Source organism: Sceloporus occidentalis, unplaced genomic scaffold, assembly GCF_023333645.1.
Source record: "Sceloporus occidentalis isolate IW3139 unplaced genomic scaffold, rSceOcc1.0.p SCAF_12, whole genome shotgun sequence".
NCBI lineage: Eukaryota > Metazoa > Chordata > Lepidosauria > Squamata > Phrynosomatidae > Sceloporus > Sceloporus occidentalis.
This window is the reverse complement of record NW_028316992.1, coordinates 8,793,006-8,813,956: the sequence shown is the minus strand read 5'-3', so window position 1 is coordinate 8,813,956 and position 20,951 is coordinate 8,793,006. Positions and strand designations below refer to the sequence as shown.

The 20,951-nt window shown below is 39.1% G+C and overlaps 1 protein-coding gene across 3 annotated transcripts in view; it reads right to left on the bottom strand.

The window, feature by feature from the left end:
• The window catches only part of KLHL29 (kelch like family member 29), a 477,994-nt gene that overhangs the window by 193,593 nt on the left and 263,450 nt on the right, over positions 1–20,951 (bottom strand). For all 3 annotated transcript variants that reach the window (XM_089477918.1, XM_089477917.1, XM_089477919.1), the window contains 2 exons: positions 7,142–7,283; positions 5,804–6,346 (listed from right to left, as the gene is read on the bottom strand). In XM_089477918.1, coding sequence (XP_089334044.1) covers positions 5,804–6,346; positions 7,142–7,283 — 685 coding nt within the window. The remainder of the gene's footprint in view (positions 1–5,803; positions 6,347–7,141; positions 7,284–20,951) is intronic.

Here is a 20,951-nt window from a genome sequence, read left to right as displayed (position 1 = left end):
GTTCTCCCCACAACAGAAATATAAGCTTCAGGAGAAGCAACTCATCCATCAGGAAATATCTTTAATTCTATTAATGGCTGAATCCGCACTGAAGGAATAATCTAGTTTGACACTACTTTAACTGCCACAGCTGCATCCTATACAATCCCGGGGTTGTCGTTTGTTGTGGTACCAAAGCCTTCTGACAAAGAATTAATATCTTATACAAATTCCAGAATTCCATAGCACTGAGCCATGGCAGTTAAAGCAGTGCCACACTGCAATATATTCCTGCAGTGTGGGATGCAGCCAACAAGTGACTAACACCATTACTGTACAAACCAACCCAGTTACCTAGTCCCAATTCTTTTATATTTGGATATTCCACAGTAGTAGCAAGGCTGAACCAATCTATTTTTAAAACTCTTTCATCTAGCATGTTACTGTGTTAGGGAAAGTTCTGCTCTTCCCCACCTTAGCAAAAATAGAATCCCAACGATGGCCACTTGTCTATAATGCATTGTAACTTCTGATCATTAAATTGTAAGTACCTCATACTTTAAACTGTACCATTTCCTCAGGATTTTTACAAAAATGCTTTCTGAAGTATATAAATATAGTTAAAGTTGTTCTGCTGATTGAAAAACTCTGTCAGGTGTCTACCATAATTTTAGTGGGAAGCTAATTTTATCTGAATTGCACTCTAATGCAGACATCAATGACACTTAAAATGGAAATGCAAGGTAGCCACTTATGGCACCTGAAGTGTAAGACACAGTAAACTACAGTCTTTAATCACATTCTTAAACCCAGTACTATCCACTTTCAGCCTCCCTAGATTTCAAGTAGTTGCACCAAAATGCTAGCACTGAACCTAACTTCATGTTTGGGAAGTGGCAGACAGACCATCACTTGTACTAATGGTTAAAACCATCAAATGACCAATTAAACCCATCCTTACCTTTCTTTTTTGATGGTGAAGATCATCATATTTCAAAAGCAGTCTTGAATATACTAAGAAATAACTACTGTGCAATTAGTAAAAGACAGTAGTATTTATTTATATCATATAAAATGTTTGTATGATTTCAATAGTTACATATTCTAGGGGTAGTTTTTTTGTATACATGAAATGAACCTGAAATGAACCTGATTAAGGAAACACAATAGATTATCTTTACAATGCTTTACATACAGTGCTTGAAAATACTATCTTAAAGAAATATCTAAGTATCATCCCTCTGTGCTACCAGCTAGAAGTGAAGAGGCCAATTGTCGCCACTTGGAACATAGTTTTATGGTATTAAGAAATAAAACTTAAAAGACTGCTTCCTTAAAATATATTAAAACACAATAACATAAAATGTAAATGTTACTTCTCTTTAAAAATTAATTGGACTATATAAAGGCCTTAATTTCATTCATATGTCAAAAAACTGTTGAACAGTTTTCCTATAACCTGTTTTGAGCTGAGATTACTACTATTTTTTTACATGTATTTGTTTACTAATAAAATCGAAAAAGGCTATTAAGAAGAAACATCTTAGTGAACATACTCAAATGCAGACCCTGCAGGAATACAGCTCAGCCAAATGAAACATAATTAGGGAAAGCAAAATGTGAAATTTTAAATCAGTTCACTAATGATGTATAAAAACATCAGTATCACTTATTTTGACTGGCAAGACATGTTCTTTTCATTTGGGGAATTGTCAAATAAATACTCCACACTAGGCTAGATCATCAAGCAAAAACAATAAAAATGGGGGTAGTGTGTTTTGGGCAAAGCTGAAGAGGAGAGGGGAGACAAATAATGATGAGATTGCAATGAAAAAGCTCTCCAAGTCCATCTGCACCAGCATTTTCTCATACTGCTGGCCAATGCTCAGCCAAAATGACTCAGAAAATCTTTGGAAAACCGTTACTAGAATAATTCCGACTGTATTTTTGAATCATTTTACATTGCTACACTGCATTTCCAAAACCTTCCTTTGGTTTGAATTCAATTTGAAATCAGGAGGAATCTAAAAGTATAAAACATGTTGTTGTTGTTGCTGCTGCTGCTGTGTACCTTCAAGTTGTTTCTCACTTACAGCAACCCTAAGGTGAATCCATCACAGGCTTTTCTTGGCAAGATTTGTTCAAAAAGGGTTGGTCTTTGCCTTGCTTTGAGGCTGAGAGAATGTGACTTGCCCAAATTCACCCACTGGGTGAGCATGGATTTGAACCCTGGTCTCTAGAGTCGTAGTCCAGCACTCAAACCACTACATCATTCTGGCTTTCCATAAAACATCTAGAGAATTAAAACAAACGTATGCTTATTATACTCAAGGTGGCTTATATTAGGTATTTGTTTCTCAATGTGGCAAACTATATGTCTCAGTTGGTGAAATGAAGATTTCTTCTGTTTAAGGTGATGCTGTATCTGTTGTTTTTCTATTAGGTCTGAAAAGAGCTTTAAGGAAAAGATCAAGAAAGAAAGGAGGAGACAATTCCAAAAACCAATGCACATCTAGCTTTGCTTTTCAGTCATCTTTATCTGGATGCTTCACTGTCTCTCTTAAATGAGAAGTAATAAATCAGATGCTGAAGACTGTAAACAGAGAAGCTAGTAAAATCTAATTCACTAGAATAAGAGCAGAATGCCCTACAATTTATGAAAAATTGTAAAGTTAATACATTGACAGCTGTCATCAGTCAAAGCTAATATCTGCTTTACTTCTCTACATGAGATGCATGCATTCTAAGAATGGAGTTCCCCTTTAATTCAAAGTCTGGACTAGAAAATTTGAGAATTCTGCAGGCACCTGATTTTGGAAACTAAGCAGAAGAAGGAACTAGCAAAACCACCTCTGAGTATTCCTTGCCTAAGAAAACCCTCAGAAATGAATGGAGTAGCGGTAAGTTGACAAGCAACTTGAAGACATGCATACACATAAACATTTCGACTGTGCTACAAGAATAGTGAAATTGTCCTGTTTTTATGAGCATCCTATGTTCATAGAAGAAGAAAAAACTGCCTTTAAAAGAAAAAAGAAAGAAAACTGACATATAAATAAAATGGAAATCCTAAACCAATCATAGTTTGGCTTATATTAGGGTTACCATATGTCCTGGAAAACCGGGACAATCCTGGATTGGAGGGTCTAAAAAGTGTCCCGGCCTGGATTCCTGCTTTGTTCCGGGCCACATTTTGTCAATCTTCAGTCTGACTGGAGATTGACAAAAAGTGCCGGAACAAGACAGGAATAGTCGGCTGAGCTCAGCTCCTTCTCTTACTTGATATGAGTCACATCTCCTCCTCCTCCAAGATGGTGGTTGCTCCAGTGCCAGGTGGAAAGCGCTGCCAGAAGCTGGACCCAGCCTTGAGCAGCCCACGTGGGCTGTGGCCCTTCCCTGGCCCTGGACTCGGCCCTCTTCAGCGTCCTCCACTAGGATGTCTCCTCCTGGGGGTGAGGCATGGCCCGTGAGGCCTTGGCCAGGAGATCCAGCATGGCAAGGCCTCCCTCTGGCTCCACCTGGGCCCCAGGAAGAGTGGATGAAGAAGAGTAGGAAGAGGAAACTGGACAGTGCATGGTAGGAAGCTGATGCGGAGATGGCTAACAAGTCCCTTCAGGTAAATGCCAGGCATGTGTGTAGTGTCAGTGAGGAGGGGTAAAGGGCTTTGCAGCAGATGGTGGGTGAGCACCCTGCTTGTCAGACCCAGCTTGGACCTCCTCCTCCATCCTTTCTCCTTGCTTATCCTTGCCAGCCAGAAGTGGCAGCAGCAACAGAGGCTGATCCTCCTCCTTTTCCTCTCTTGTGCACGAATTTATAGTAATGTATTTTTAAATTAATATCTTTGGGGTTTTAGTTGGTCTTGAATGACATTTTCTCCTACATTTCCCCCTACATTTTGTCCTGGTTTTGTGGAAGAGAATTATGGCAACCCTAGCTTATACTGAGTACAATGTTGACTACATTAGGCTATACTCAAGTTTTTCTAAGTGATGTGGTGACCATGGACCCATTATATGAGTCAATGATGTGTTCACCATGGACCCATTATGTGAGAACATTTCCTCAACTTGAAATGTATAAAATGAATTTTGACACCTAAGTTTTAATATTTTTAAGGGAGAAAAACAACTTGCTAACCTTGATTTCCTTGGGAAATATTTCTTTGACAGTGGTAGGCATGTATGGCAGGCCAACAGATTCTTGTGACATTTCATGTTCATTCAATGTAAATGCTCGAAAACTGTGAAAGTACTTTGGTTCCAAAATCAATATGTGAAGCAATTGTTCATAAAAACAGGGCACTTGTTATGGATCTCTTTATATAAAAACAAAAGATATTTACTGTTAAGAAAGAAATCTGATATCAAGGTACTCAAGAGGTTTTAGTATATTTAAATCTGGATCTTGTTTGTATATATAAATAGTTTTAAACATTTATTGGCGCCTTTGTAGCCTTTTATGTTCATTTTTCTTAAGCTCCACACTATTTCAATTTTGAAATGGTGAACATTCGTTCTTCTTTTTTTTCCAAGAGAGGCATACTAATTTGAGAAATAAGCAGAACCCAGAGATTAAATTGAAATGACTGATATAAAGCTGAACACCAAGTAAAACTCTCCATTGTGTCAAAGAGTTGTAATACAATTAAAGAGCTGTCATAGTGTCACAGAAATAAGGTGACTCAAAGTATGTATTTGTTTGTTATGTTCCAGAGAGAAATTTCAATCTGCTATGAGTTGCAGCTTTACATGGAGTAATAGAGAGCTATTCTGTTTTTGTAAGAAAGCAGCATTTTCCCACAATATGGTCTTCCCCACCAGCAGAATATCTCCCTGGAGTAGATTTGATAACCTGACAGTGAACGGACTATGCACTCTATATGGGGCAAAAAGAAGTCTAGGCACATAAAGAAATTAGAACACATTAGGTACACTCCCTTTGCATGTCTAGCGTCTATCTGACACTTTATTGCTCTGCTAATTTCCCAGAATGGATCTGAACAAGGATCAGATGCAGTCATAATTCTCTAGACCACATTATTGTATCAGTTGTTGAGCCAGGACTCCCTTGAACACCAGGTCACAGGTGAACTATTGAACATGCTCTGCTGCACAGTCTGTGTATGGAAGAACCTTTAGAGCAATGGGTAGGAAAAGAGTACCCTCCAGATGTTGCTGGTCTGCAACTACAAGTTCCCCTCATCATTGACTAGGAGCTGCTCAGTGTTGCAATCCCACAGCATCTGGAAGGCTGCATTTTGTGTATCCCCATCTTCGATACTGTCCAATCCACTGTCAGAACTGACTGGAACATCAGCCAGTTCTTCCTTAAACACCGAATAAAAGCATATCTTTAAGTGTAATATCAAATACTGAAACTCAGAAAACATAACTTAAACCAAAAAGCCTAGTCTTTCTTATAAGTAAGTGTTCCTCAAGAGAAAAAAAAGGTAGGGGAAGAGTGACAGCTGTCTCATGTGCTTTGAGATGCGCATCTCTACTTTTTGTTTTTTTGAAGTGCCCTAGGAAAGTGTCACTCAGTATCCAAACAACTGAACAGGTTCTGCTGTCTTCTTAGAAGAACCAGTTTGTCATCTTTAATTCATGAAAACCTACCACAAAACATAAGACAGGGAACTGATGCTGGAGTGCCAGCACAGGAATGTCAACACTACAGATGCTTTAATTGGCAAGGGTGCCTCTTAATAAGGTGGCTGGCAGAACTTGAATGCTACACATTCCACTAGACACACACACACATTTCCAAGTATGTATAATCCCAAACACCAGGCACCATGAGCATGAAGGGTTCTGGGCTGACCTACCTTTTGGATGCCAAGGGTCTGTGAACTCGTACTTCCCCACACCAACAGTCCGTAGCATCTGTACCCCATTTGTGTTGTCTTGGCTGCCCGTCTGGTTAGGAGGAAGCTGAGGAGCAGCCTGCCCATTGGTAGCTGGAACACTATTGGGTAGAGCAGCTGAAGGCAAAGCTGGCGGAGGTGGAGGCAGGATAGGACAAGTCATGTGGCCGTTCCCTACTGTACTGTGGCCCGGGTGAGTCACCTGGCCAACCCCAGTCATAGAAGACATAGTAATGGGCTGGCTGTTAGTGTACAAAGGCTGACTTTGCAGGTTCACAACCATGTTACTCAGAGGCTGTGAAGGCTGCTGCTGGAGCTGGTAATGAGCTGGCATTAAAGGAAGCTGGGGGGTAACATGTGGAGGGAGTGAGGGTGTAACTCCAATGACAGGGGCTTGGACGTTCACTGCTGGGCTGAAGGTCGGAGGTTGAGTCATCCCATAAGAATGAGTTATAAGAGTTGGCTGGCTACCTGCTGCAACTGTTGTAACCCATGGAGCTGTACCTGGAAAAAGGAAAGCTAGCAATAAGAACAATTCTGGCACAAAAAAGAATAAAAAAGGATGTCCCAATCGTCTCCTCCATCCTTTCTCTCAGTTCCCCACCCTCCTTCTCTCTCAATGCTACCAATAGTCTGTTATCTCTGTCAACCCTTCCCTTTAAATCTTTAAAAAAGATGGATAATCTGGAACCATTCCAGATTGGTAAGTGGCTACAGGTGCTACAACATGGCAGGAAAGCACAAATGTTAAAAATACTGATCAACCAATGATGCAGAATGTTTACAATCTTACACATTTTCAGCTTTGTGCGGTTTAAGTATATGCTTCCAAGAAAATTAACCTCTTTCCCCAACGTGTTTTCATGGCTCCCTGACAAACACTCTGTGCGTATAATAACCGTGTTCCAGCCACTACAAAGAGATTGTAATTAGGCGTCTGGCATAGCTGCACAATGTATGATATGTGTCTGGAAGCTGGAAATCATTTCAGGTAGCTCTGGACATAAAAAGAGGTCTTGAAGTATTATGCAATAGCACTTTTTTTTTTTAACCCTGGCAAAGACAGAGAGGGGAAAAGAAAATGCTTTAATGAACTTGCAGGCATCTGAATACATTTGTATTAGCCCTGACACAGGAGTAACCTGAGGGGGTCTTTACAACTAGAAAGAAAAGCCAGCTGTAGTATTAAAAAAAGGACTCATGATAAAGTCTTATTTAGAAGGGTAATTGGAGACAGCATAATGAATTTGCTTTGAATAATTTCCCCCAGCAGAATTACAAATAAGGCTGAAAGCATACCTGGGTTTTCAGTCTCCCTCATCTGTTTAGATGGTGGCTCATCTGTGTCCCAGGGTGTAGACTGATTGATGGGTGTCTGTCCCCACCTTACACTGGTTGCTAATCCTTGTGGCTGATTCTCTGTCTTGGCTATGCAAGGTGTCTGTCAGAAAATGAAACCAACACATATTTAATTCAGACTAATATACACACAATCCTGCTGGCATTTTATAGGTTTGTGTAATAGCTGTTAGAAAATTCATATTGCATGTATCCATACTTACATTACCAAGGAAAGGTAATTATGATTTCTTTCTTGTATGAAAACTGATCATTATTACAGTTAGCCCAGCCATCATTCATATATATATATGACAAAAGGGGGTTTCATATAGTTCCAATGTAAACATTTTCCAGAATAAATCAGTGTACAATGTGGCTATAGATCTTTACAACATTAGCAGAATGTCTGTGCTATTGGTCTGGCACATTAAATTAGTGCACTTCAGATTGGATCCATTTGCTGGCACAACATAATACAGTCATCATACTTCAGAGCTTTTAAAATACCTAGAGTATTGAAAAGAGCAAGACGTGTGTGGGGGTGGGGGTTAAAATCAGAAAGACAGTTCTATATAAACAATCATACAGAACGAAATGCTGAACAAAATAACCCTTGAGCTTCCCAGTTTGTCTCTATGACTTTGATAGGGAGAACAAGCTTTCAAAATTATGCATTGAAAAAGCATTAACTAAAAGTTAACTCTCCTTTAGAAGAATTACTATCTGACTACTTCGGCAGGGATAAGGCAGACATTTATATATCTTCCCCTCAAAAGGAACTGCTTCACTCCCCCCCCCCCCCCAAACAATAACAAGAGAAGACACAGATTTGCATGTTGTTTCAATATGCTTGTTATGGATGTAAACTGAGAATTAATTACTGTAAGTGGAACAGCAAATCTCTCCACAGTGGGGAAGACTATGACCATCTGACCTGCAGTCTGATCCACCTGCTATAACTAGCGATGGGGCAACCTCAAGATTTTCCTTGCTATTCTGCTCTCCCCTCTGCTGAATCTTTATCTTTAGACTAGATTTGGGTATGACAACACTTCAAACAGAGGATAGTCATTTGTGAGTCACTCAAATAATTATCACTCCTCTGTTTGGGCACACTGTATACAAATGTTTCTGTTCCGTCTAGACAAGAATGATGCACTGTAAGAGCCATGTAAGTGCCTCCAAAAGATCGTCCTCTTTACCGAAACAGGAATGTTGACTTTGTATTTATGGCTTGGGACCTTGATACTTGATGGAGCACTTCTCCCTATAGCTGCTTGCCTGAGGATTACGGTTTGCTGGGGTTTCTCTGTGTCCCACTGGTGAAGGCAATATAGTGCTGGGACATGGGACATGGGCCTTCTCAGTTGTAGCACCCCCACCTGGAGCCCTGACTGGCACTAATATATTTTTAGATTTAAATTATTTCATTGTTTTGATCTGTTGAACTTGTTTTATTGCTATGTGTAAACCTTCGTGAAATATTTTGATATAGGGCAGGGTATAAATATTTTAACAACAACATACTTTGCTTTATTTTCTGTCACCTCCCCCTCTCCCCACCTCACACAGTGAGATCAACCTATCTCAATATTCATGGGCTTATACAATACTGATGGGGAAATACACACACAGAACAAATTGTTTTCATATCCAGAGCTTGCCAATCATGACAGATACAAGGAAGTGTTGCCCTAAAAGAAATACGAATTTATTTCAAGTGTCGGTGAGTGAGAGAGATACCGGCACTCATTTTTCCTGTCCAAACAGGTGATTATTGCTTTCAATGCTTACAGAACCACATTTGCTATGCATGACCCTTGCAATCCATGAACACAAGTGCTGAATATGGCAATCCAGACTTTTTACAACTATTTTAAACAAATGTTTCCTGATCCAGTTGGAGGGTCTCTTCTGAATACAGGTCGTATCTGCCAGATTGACAAACAAGAAACAAGACCATTCTTCTTCAACCAAATGCCATCATCATCATCATCATCATCATCATCATCATCATCATCATCATCATCATCATCATCATCATCATCTCAAGCATGTTTTCCCAATGATTATTTTCACAAATCCTGTGTCTTAATGGTTCAGTAGGTTTAAACGCACACACCAAGCATGTTAGGATCAAACTGCACTCCAAAGCTAGTGCTTATTCAACCAGAAAGAAGCTACAGATTAAATCAGAGTAAAACACAATGCTCAGTAATGGCAGAGCGCAATACAGGCAATTCAATCTGGAGAAGGAATAATGTGTTTCATAATGATATTTTTCAGCTTAATTTAAAAAGCAAAACAAAATTCAAAGCTACATTAACTTTGCTCTTAAACAAATTACTAATTTCAAATTGTTACCCGTTTTTGGTCTGACTATATAAATTACTGCCTTTCATATTCAGAAAGCTTAAAGATTTAGTATTACGTAAAAAAAAAGAAAATTGTGTATGTGTGTGCCATGTGTATATGCCCAGGGAAGCAGGAACATCCTTTTTAGATTTCATTATCTGTGATGTTCACTGGCCACTATAAAGAGATGGGCTTCATAAGAATACTATGCAGACATCACAGGAACTAATTGCATTATGCTGTTCTTTTTCTCTTTAGCTTTCATGTTAGATGCTTGTTTGAATTACAGAAAAGAACACATGAAAGAGACAAATTGCTTGAAACACACTCTCAGGTGTGCTTTTCAAAGGCGGGAACAGAGGGTTAGTCCTTGGATGGTAGGCCACCAAAGAATACCAGATGCTGGATTATTTCTGCAGTGTGGATCCAGCCTAAATAATAATGATTATTAGTCAGCTCTTGGAAACTTGTACATTCAGTAATCTCATTTCTTCTTTAAAAGATTAAAAAAAAGGTCACTACATGTTGCCTATAAATGGACATTCCAATTTTCTATCTACCTGGCTAGGCATTTGGGGTGCCAGTTTCTCATACAAAACAGAAAATATCCAGGTTATTTATCAAGTATATAGCTCAGGGAGGCACAGAGGAGTTAACATTGGAGGCAATGCAATATGAAAAATAGTTTTATTATGAGGGAATTGGCTAAAACTTTAATTTAGAATACAGAAAGAACTGTGGATAAAATGCAGGGTCTTTATTCCATTTACTTTACTGTAAAGGGATAAACCACTCTTGGTGACACAGGTGCTAAAAGTATTTGTTTAGGTCAATACAAGAACTGCAAATATCTACAAGTACGCCTGTGCTTGCAAGTCTAGGTATGTCTTCATTATGTTCCATAAACAATGAGCAATGAGGAGATTAGGGGGGGGGGTCTTTGTTAGCTGCTTTCTGAAATCAAAATTGTTCAAGATTGGGAAAAGGTTGTCTATCCATTCTTTGTAACATGGACCAAATAATACCTTGAAAGTCCTTAGAGACTTTGTAGACATTAACCAGGAAAGCTTATTCTAAATTGATGCAACATAAAGAATGCCTGAATTAGGAAGGCAGATCTGAATCCTCAGTTGTAACAAGCTACAATCTCTAGCATGACTAGCTTGGTCAAGTTGTTACCCAGGATACAGATACAATGATACCAAGTATGACAAACTAGGTGTTGAGCCTGAAATGAAGGATGCTTTGGACGTGCTGAATATGCAGTAACTATGTCAAGGAGGTCATTACACATCCTTCTTAGTGCTGGAGTATGAACCAAGCTGAAAGTTAAACTACACAGGAATATTCCCTGGGATGGGAGGAGTAGGACTGTGCGAGTCTGGGAGAGAAAGGATGATTCATGTGGTTTCCTTTTTTCTGGAACCAGGATACTATAGTGGTTGGAGCATCAAACACAACACTGGACACCAAGAGTGTATCCCCACTTAGCCATGGAAACCCACTAGGTGACTCTGGGCAAGTCATACTCTCTCAGCCTCAGAGGAAGGTAAAGGTAAACCCCCTCTGAATAAATCTTGCCAAGAAAACCCTGTGAATGGTTCACTATAGGGTTGCCATAAGTGGGGAAACAATCTGAAGGCATAACAGTAGCAGCTGCCGCAGCAGTAACAACAAAGTCAATGCATAAGTCACACAGTCCTCCCAACAACAAACCATTTCCTCCTCTCAATCGCATGTATATCTGACAATTTATGATCCCATCTGCTTACTTATGCCCAGCTGACACGTTAAATTTTGTGCTTTAGGTATGGTATTTACTTTCAATGGTGGTGGGTGGGGGGGACTGCATAGATTTCAAGCAGTGAATTGGTAAAATTAAAAATACCCTTTGCCTACAAGTCTAATTTTTCCTTAGACTCTAGAGAACATTTTTAATTTACTTGAGCTTAGCATTTGGAATGGAGTAGCCAGCTAGCAAGCAAGCATGAAAAGAAGAGCAATTAAAATGCTTCAAATGCTCTAAGTATAAACATGTTAACTGTGTACAACAGTATACTAGTAACATATAGGAGAAACCATAGCAAAGTATGATCCACTTCTAAGTGCAATGCTGTTTACTATTCAAATATTCAGTCTGGATGTTGATTTCTCATCTGCAACATCTCCATTGTGTGGATTCCTAATGCCAGGTTAACTCAAATGGTTCTGTGGCTCAAACATAACAAAATAATGGCAAGTGCCTTCATTCAGATACTCAGAGTTGCACTCTAAAAACTAAGGAGAACTCTCCAGAAAAGCCACAGATATATTACAAAAATGATAGACCTGGTGGCTCAAACTGAAGTTCCCCAGGAGGGAAAAGAAAAGCGAAAAGAAGGATGCTACAAAAGAGAGAGATAATGGCTTGCCTCTAGAGAGACACTCAGTGTGCAGAAGAAACAGGAAGATGGAATGAGGAGAGTCGCAGCCTGGAGGAAGAAGACATCTGGCAGGTGCTTTAGAACTACAATATGCTCCGCTGACTTATTTTTATCCTGGACTGAGCAAAAAATGTGTGTCAGGTCTGAAGCAACTATTGAGGGAAGAGACAGGGGATAAAACCCAATTACCTCAGCTTCAGAATACATACTAATCCTTGTCAAGAAAGAACATTAGGAGAACATCATCCTAGGGCTTCTCCAGCTCCATCACCTGGCAGCATATAATATTTCAGTACTTTCCTCTTTACATACGGGAAGTATTCGGAAGCAAAGTGGCGTTTTGCTCAGCAGACAAAATATGTGAGTGCTGAGAATGGTGTGTGTGTGTGTGTTTGTGTAAAAAAAAGAGAGAGGGGAGCAATTCAACAGGGGAGCAACGCAGTACAGCTGGAGCAATTTGAAGAATGAGGATTTCTGCAACTATAAATATATGACTAAGGATTTACCTCCTCCCATGTTTTAGACCAGGTGGGATTCATTCCTCAATGTATCTATATTTCTGACAAATTCACTGTTTCTGTTAAAAAAAAAGTCTTTGACTTGTGTGTCTATTTTTTTAAGGGTAGGGATTTATTTATTCTGAGTTGTAAAAAAACAACTACAGTTTAAAAGGGAACATTGCTAGAATCTTCAAATCTTTCTGGCAGTGGAGGCTGGCAGCACTGAATTCTCTTTGGATCTTAGTCTGAAATTTAAAGGAGCTATCCAAGGAACCAGTATGTTAGCCAGATCATGTAAAGGTTGGACTAAAATCTGGGGGATGGGGGGGGGGATTCACCACCCAACGGACACCAAGCTGTCAGCCATCACTGCTCCATGAGATCTAAGCGGAAACTTCTGCAGGCAGGTCTGCTCCCTGGGTATATTGAGAAATCCAAAGAATTTGAATTTGATTGTTTTTAAAAAATACTTTTTATTGATACCTTTGTATAGTTTTAATCTTTACTATCTTTAATAAAGTGTAAGCGGACCTAAGTCCCATTAGTGGGAAAGTAGCTGGGAAATAAATTTAGCAACACTGGTGGGGGGGGGGGGGCAAATATAGAATGAGAAAATATGGCAAGCTGTAGAGACCAGCAAATGAGGCAGCAAAGAGGAACATCACCCTCACAGGCCCTTTTTGGGATGAAGAGTAGTAGTAGTGAATTTTCTGGTTTTAGCTCCAGACATATTTTGTTAAGAGTTCCAGTATATTTGTATGGTGTTCATGTATGGCAGAGCACTGTTTCTCAGGTTATGAGATGTGGAGGACTGGCAATTCTTTTTCCAGAGTGCTGTATCTGTTCCCACTAGGTAGTATTTCATTCTTTCCTGTAAACCCTCCATACTGGCTGCTAATGGCTCAGGGACTGACACTGGTCTAGGGACCACCACTTTGAGAAGCCCTGTGGTAGAGTACTAAGGTCTAGAGATATTCCATGGGAGTACAGTCAGCCCTCCGTATCCACAGATTCTGCATCCATAGATTCAACCATTCACAGCTTGAAAATATTTTTTTTAATTCCAAAAAATGAACTTTGATTTTGCCATTTTATATAAGGGATACCATTTTACTACACCATTGTATACAATGGGACTTGAGCATCCATGGATTTTGGTATCCACAGGGGTCCCAGAACCAAGCCCCAGTGGATACCAAGGACCCAGTGTACTGTTTTATACAACCAATGTTCTTTAAGTCAGCTCTCCACTCCACAATTCTCAAACAATCCAATTGCAGACTCCAACGTCTTATGGAGGAGCTTAACCTATAACAATGGCAAGAAAAAACTACAAAATTTTGAAGAAGTGCTAACTAGCTTGTTTGTTTGAGTGATTTGGGAGTGAATGGAAAGGTTTCTCCACACAGAAAAACTGCCACCTGAAGTCTGATGGAATAACTGTGTTTCAGCCTGCAGAGTGTGCAACAGTGCATAGAAAATTTAGCAATGGAGTTCTTCACTTTGCAGGGTCAAGCTGTAGAAGATGCACATACCTGAGGCAGGTTTCTAAGTTATGTTTTTCATATTTAGTTCTATAATTCATTTATCAATTTAATTCAGTTCAGTTTGCTTTTATTACTTAGACCCTTAGGTCACCACAACATAACACAAAGAAGAGAAAAAGAAGTCTTTTTAAAAAGACAACATTAAAACCAACAGTTAATCCAACAAATAAAAATAGATTCTGAATCCAGCATGGCACGTTTCACACTTAAATTTAAAATTCAGGCTCAGTCCTAGGGAATTCTGGGAATCATAGTTTATTGTGGCATCAGAGCTCTCTGACAGAGAAGGCTAAATGTCTCACAAAACTACAGTTCCCAAAATTCCCTAGCATTGAGCCAGGGCAGTTAAAGCAGTCTCAAACTGGATTATTTCTGCAGTGGGGTTTGGACCTAACTTGAAAATGATACTTGCCCTAAAATAACAGAATACTGTATGTGAGAAGCTGACACCTCTATTCTTTCCTCCAGTTAAAATTCTAGTGCACTTAGAGAGATGTTATCTGGAAATTTAGTCTACATTGTCATTAGTGGTTGACAAGATGACAAGACAACTTGAAGTTTCAATAGTGTTATCGTGCAGATAACTCTCAAAATTTTATAGGGCAATCATATGAGTGAGAAACAGTTGCTGAAGGGCAGGATGGTAAACAGGGAGGGGGATTCAAGCCCTGTAGACATCATACTGTGATGCTTCTCTTATGTCTCTGTTACTTATCTGACGCCCATGGCTGTCATTGCCTAGCTGTTAAATTACTTTTGAAATAAAAGGTTATGTTACATTTGTAATATAACATTTCAGATAAACTATTTTAAATTACTGTAAGCTGGCATGGGTGCCATGTTTGGAAGAAAGGCAGTATATCAAGTGAGATGATGATGATGATGATGATGATGATGATATCATTGTCAAGGGTTAATGTAGTGTAGTGGTTTGAGCATTGGACTATGACTTTGGAGACAAGAGTCTGACTCCTAGTTCTGGTAGGAAACCCACTGGGTGACCTTGGGGAACTCATACTTTCTCATCCTCAGAGGATGGCAATAGCAATGGCAAACCCTCTCTGAAGAAACTTGCCAAGAAAAACCTGTGACAGATTCGTCTTAAGGTCACCATAAGTTGGAAATGACTTGAAGACACACAACTTCAACAACATAATCATTGCTATAGCTTGGTTCCAAATGTACTAATTAGTGCAACAAATGAGAATTCCCACTTGACTCATACAATGCAATGATAGTACTGTGGGTACTTGAACATCCACAGAAAACAGGAAATTCACCACCAAAAAAGAGGAGAACACGCTAATTTACAGATGTACATATAAGTTTAGAAACCATTATGATAACTTAACAATGCACAGACTGCCATAGTAGAGAAGACTATGACCAGTGGCAGCCTGATCATTCTGCTGCTCACTGTTCAAGGCCTCGGCTTTCCCATCCAAACTATGTATTCATTTTTAATCTCCTGTCCTCTCTTGCGGTAATTTTAAACAGGGCTTTGACAGGACAGGCATTCAAAATGAGACACCCAAGAGAAATGCCTTCTGGAAAGTAGGACCCTTGGCTAGCCTAACTGAAGAATGAGGGGAAATCCATTGGCTGGGAAGCAGGCTCTGGTGGGCAATTAATCTCCGTTGAGTGAACATATACCCAATCAGTGAGAGAAAAAGCAGACATAATCTGAGGCACGCTGTCTGAAAGCAACACTGATTTATGATTGAGAAATGATGTGAAAACAACCCTGTTAGACCCAACCTCTTTCATATATTTACAGATACTCCCAAATCATAACGCTTTGCCTTCCAAAAGCAAGCTAAGGCCATTCTTTCCGAAAAGGCTCTGGAAAAAGAACATAATGTATTTGCACCGTGTTCTTGTTTATTACTGTTGGCAGGACTGACATGCCTAGGATTACTATTTGTGTATTTGTTATAATTATTTTTAGACTTTATTGTTTTCATCACTACTGCATTTTGCCTTGTGTGTTAAAGTGCAATATTTTATTATTAACTTCCTCGGAGGTCTGTAGTTAGGCAATACAGTAACACTGAAATATTTCTAAGCAGAAACAACATTTACATCCAATACATTTATGCAAATATTTATTTTTTGCCTCAAATCTGCTGGAAATAGGAGCAAGCACCCAAACCTAGATCCTTTCTTTTCTTAAAACAGCATTGTTTGATTTTCTATCATCCCCATCCTTCTGATAATTCACTGAAACTGTGGTATACCAGTCTGTACAGCTAACACACAGCTAACATGGTTTGCAGTTTACAGTTTCTAACTTGAAACAGATGATGATTTTTCTAAAGAAAGCATTGCCAAACCTGTGAAAATTGCCCTTGTATTTCACACAGATATTCTTTGTCAAGCATAGTCGAGTGCTCAACTACCATGCCCTCACATGTGCCTGTCGCTCATTACTTGGAAAGAGACACCAATGTTCCTGTTATTGGAAATTAAAATAACAAAATGCAGTCTGATCCAGAGAACTATGACTGGAAGAAGAAAATATTGCAGAGTTCTTTCAAGCCTAAAAAAAGCCCTACTGAAAGACTTCTCATGGTTCAGAGCCACAGTGGATCAGTGCCTACAGGACTACTAAACATATAAGGCTGAACATATAAATGCTAATGTTCAAGTGGTGAAAGTGTTGAACCTCAACTTTCATCAATGGTGAGGAATGCTAGATGCTGCGGTGCAAAAACATCTGGAGTATGTTTCTGCCCACCTAGACTTTTCACTTTGTCTATGTAGAGCAGTGGTTCCCAACAATTGATCCTCCATTTGTTTTGGACTTCAGATCACAGAAGACCCAGCCAACTTGGCCAGCAGTCAGGAATGATGGAAGCTGAAACCCAAAACATCTGTAGGACCAAAGGTTGGGAATCACTGGCCTAGAGGGATGAGAAAAGATATTGAGAACAGATTGGTGGGAAGTCCTACAAAAGAACTTGTGCAAATGAAGCATTTGGGGTCACGATTTTCATGCAATGTTCTGTGAAACCACAACTTGCCCTTCCATGAGTGAAAGAGTCTTTTTGCTAATGAGATAGAAATTCTGTCCTGGCCATTATTTTGAGAAGGGGGATATGGTGCAGATGTACGTTTTTCAGCAACACTAGTGAACCAGACCAGAAGGTGCGAGAAAGCAAATTGATCCTGCAGATGCAGGTGTCGGATAACTCATGTCCAGCATTCCTAGAAAAATAAACCCAGTATTTTGCCAAGGTTCAGCTCTTGTAACATCCATGAAAATTGGCAACAGAAATTGTTGGTGATATTTGACAAGGCAAAGACACAAAATAGTCTCCTCTCTGCAACAATGAAGGCATAAGAGAGCAACCATCTCCATTAGAATCAAAACTAAATAGCATGCTCAGAACTGCTTTCATTTCAGATGTCTAGCCAGGTCTTTACATGACAGACTAACAGCAGCGGAATTACTGAAGAATGAATCATTTTATATGGTTACCCTATTACTGTTAAGACCTCAGCTCACTGAGTACAAAGGTCCCAGTAATGGCTTTCAGTCTTCATGATTCTACTGTTTCATCTACTGAATAGCCATTTCCAGATGTGGAGCCTGCAGTCCAGCATGTTAGTGAACATCAGGAGGTTTTGTAGTACTTCCTGTGAATTTGAGAACTACTTAGGGATCAATCACTCATGAGTGCTTGTGGCTTCTGTAAATGTTTCTATTCATCCCATTTATACTAATTTTTAGATTTCAAATATTATGGCTTACAATAACTTTTAAGTGTAAACTCCAAGCATTTTACCATATAATGACAATTGCTAACTGGAACTGTAAGCCTAGTAAATGTTTATTTAAACAACCTATATACCTGAAGTACTGTATATTACTTTTTGTCCATTTTCTCTGCCCCCTCCCCCCCGCATTTTAATTATTTTCTCTACTCTTCTGTCTGTTCTAATATTTTCTTAAGTCTACGTGGGGACTTAAGTACTTAAATCTTGAGAGAGTGAACTTCTTTCAGTAATAGTAAGAAAGCAAAGAACATTATAATTTGTGTCAAAACTGAGGGAATAGTTTATATCCATATAGATTTTACTATCATTTTGGATGCAATAGAAATAATTACATATCTTATTTTACAAATCTTATTTTATTCACAGTGTCTGGATTAGCGATAGCTGAATTATAAAGATAAATGATAAAAGGTAAGAACTTCAGTAATTCAGAAGAACATACCTGAATCAAGCATTTCAGAAACACCTATGTACTGAAAGAGCCATGTTATGGAAAAGATATTAAAGAACAATTTCAAGTCACATTATGATAAACTAAGGGGAAAACTAAGGGGAGCCAGCATGGAATAATGGTTTGAGTGTTAGTTTCTGGCTTACAGTAACCTTAACACAACCATATCAGGAGGTTTTCTTGGCAAGATTTGTTCAGAGAAGGTATGCCATTGCCTTCCCCTGAGACTGAGAAAGTGTGACTTGCCCAAGGTCACCCAGTGGGTTTCATGGACGAATGGGGAATCGCTCTGGAGACAAGGGGTCGATTCCCCATTCGGCTGTGAAACACACTCTTAATGGCAATGGCATACTTTCTCTGAACAAATCTTGCCAAGAAAACCCCATGATATGGTTGTGTTAGGGTTACTGTAAGTCAGAAACTAATAGAAATTTTATTCAGTTTCATTGAATAGTATATAAATGTTTGATTCTGCAAATGTTTGCAAAGCAGCAAGAACATGGATGGTGCTATATAAATAAACAACAACAATGTGACCTGCCCTCTTTGGGTTTCTTTTAAAGCTAAATGTAGTCAAATACACTCTCGTCTTTGGAGGTTTTTAAACAGAAGCTGGACGGCAATCTGTTGGGGGTACTTTGGTTTTGTGTTCCTGCATGGCAGGGGGTTGGACTGGATGGCCCTTGAAGTCTCTTCCAACTTGTAATTCTATGACTTTAAGAAAGCTAATTTGAATAAGTTTAAGGAAATACCAGATGAGATGGCATATATACAATTATTCAAAGAGAAAGGATTTCATGATGGATGGGAATTTCTTAAAGGTGAGATATGAATACACAGTAGCAAGCATTTCCATAAAGAAAGAAAAATGGGAAACATCTAAAGAAACCAGGTAACTGCATGTAAATAACTTTACAGTTGAGCTGAGAGGGACAAAGAAACAGAAAGAGAAAATATCGAAGTACAAATGAGTAGCCAGTATGAGGAGGAGAAGGTCAAGAGAGCTGAAGCTGAGAAAGATCCAGGCTTGAAAAAAAAGGTTAAAGATATTAAAAGAATACAAGAAGAGCCATGTCCAAACCAAGAGAAAGATCAAGGAGGAAGAAGACGAACAAGAAAGTTTACTGGATGGAGAATATGGCAAAATACAAATGGGTAAAAGAGAGAGGTAGAACTGCTCAGCAACTCCTTTGCCTCTGTAAGAAAAAAGAATAAATGCTGCAGTGTGGGGATGGCTGCCCATAGAATCATAGAGTTGGAAGAGACCACAAGGGCCATCCAGTCCAACACCATTCTGCCGTGCAGGAAATCTAAATCAAAGCATCCCCGACAGATGGCCATCCAGCCTCTGCTTAAAGACCTCCAAGGAGGGAGACTCCACTACACTCCGAAGAAGTGTGTTCCACTGTCGAACAGCCCTTACTGTCAGGAAGTTCCTCCTAATGTTGAGGTGGAATCTCTTTTCCTGAAGCTTGCATCCATTGTTCCCGGTCCTAGTCTCTGGAGCAGCAGAAAACAAGTTTGCTCCCTCCTCAATATGACATCCCATGATAATCACATGAACACCTAGCTTCTTTAAATTTAAATCTCCAGGGTCAGATGTTGTATTGCATCTAAGAGTACTAAAGAGACCTGGAGATGTAATCTCATATCTTGTGTCTTTAGTCATGACAGACTAATATTACCTCTTTTCTTGATGATGTTATAAGTTGGGGAGACCAGAAAAATGCTGTGGATGTATGTGTCTTGATTTCAGAAAGGATTCTGATAAAGTCTCAAGTGATATTCCTGGAGACAAGCTGGTACAATGTTGGCCAGATGATGCTTCTGTCAGGTGGATTTGTAGGTGGTAGATGAACCAAACCCAAGAGCCCTTACCAATGACTTTATTTTTTTGGCATCCTGGAGAGACGTGGGGTGCTGCAGGATTTTGTCCTAAGTCAATTTTTGTTCATCATCTTTATACATATTTTGAATGAAGTCAGCTCATAGCATTTCAGTGTGGTGCAATGTTCTGCCTCTTGAAGTAGAGCTACCTGACATACTAAACACACTTATCATACTTCTCAAACACAATTAACTTAATTAAATCTGGGTAGAATTCAAAGACATAGCCATGTTAGTCTGGAATATCAGTATGCAAAAACCATGTCTATGAAAGCTTATGCTACAACTTCTTTTGCACAGTTAGTCTCAAAGTTGCTACAAGATCCCTTTGCATATTAATTTAAATCTGTAACACTAACGTCCAAATATACCCATTTTAAAACTTACAGTAAAGTATTTAACACTGGGTGTATGACTATAACCTGTGTTCATCAAAAGCATTTACTATTTCCTCTTAATCACTACAGGTATTTATTTTTAAATTCACCTCTCAGATAAAATTCCAAAGCAACTTCATGAAGAAAGATCAATATCTCTTCAAATATCTAACCAAAACCGAAGCTGTATATTAAGTAACACAAATTGGAAAAGTTAACAGTAAGAGTACATAGCTTTTGGGGTTGAAATTACACCTTCATGATGCACTCCACTCAGTGTGGAAAACTGAACCTTGTTTTCAGAGATTAGCCTCCCAACCCTTAGCTTTAGTTTACTGTTTCTGCTCACAAAAATCACATCTACAATAAGATTAGTAATGTCTGCTCGAATTTACATGTGAATCTCCATCCTTGGCTTAATTTTTAATTTTATCACCAGTACTGCTCA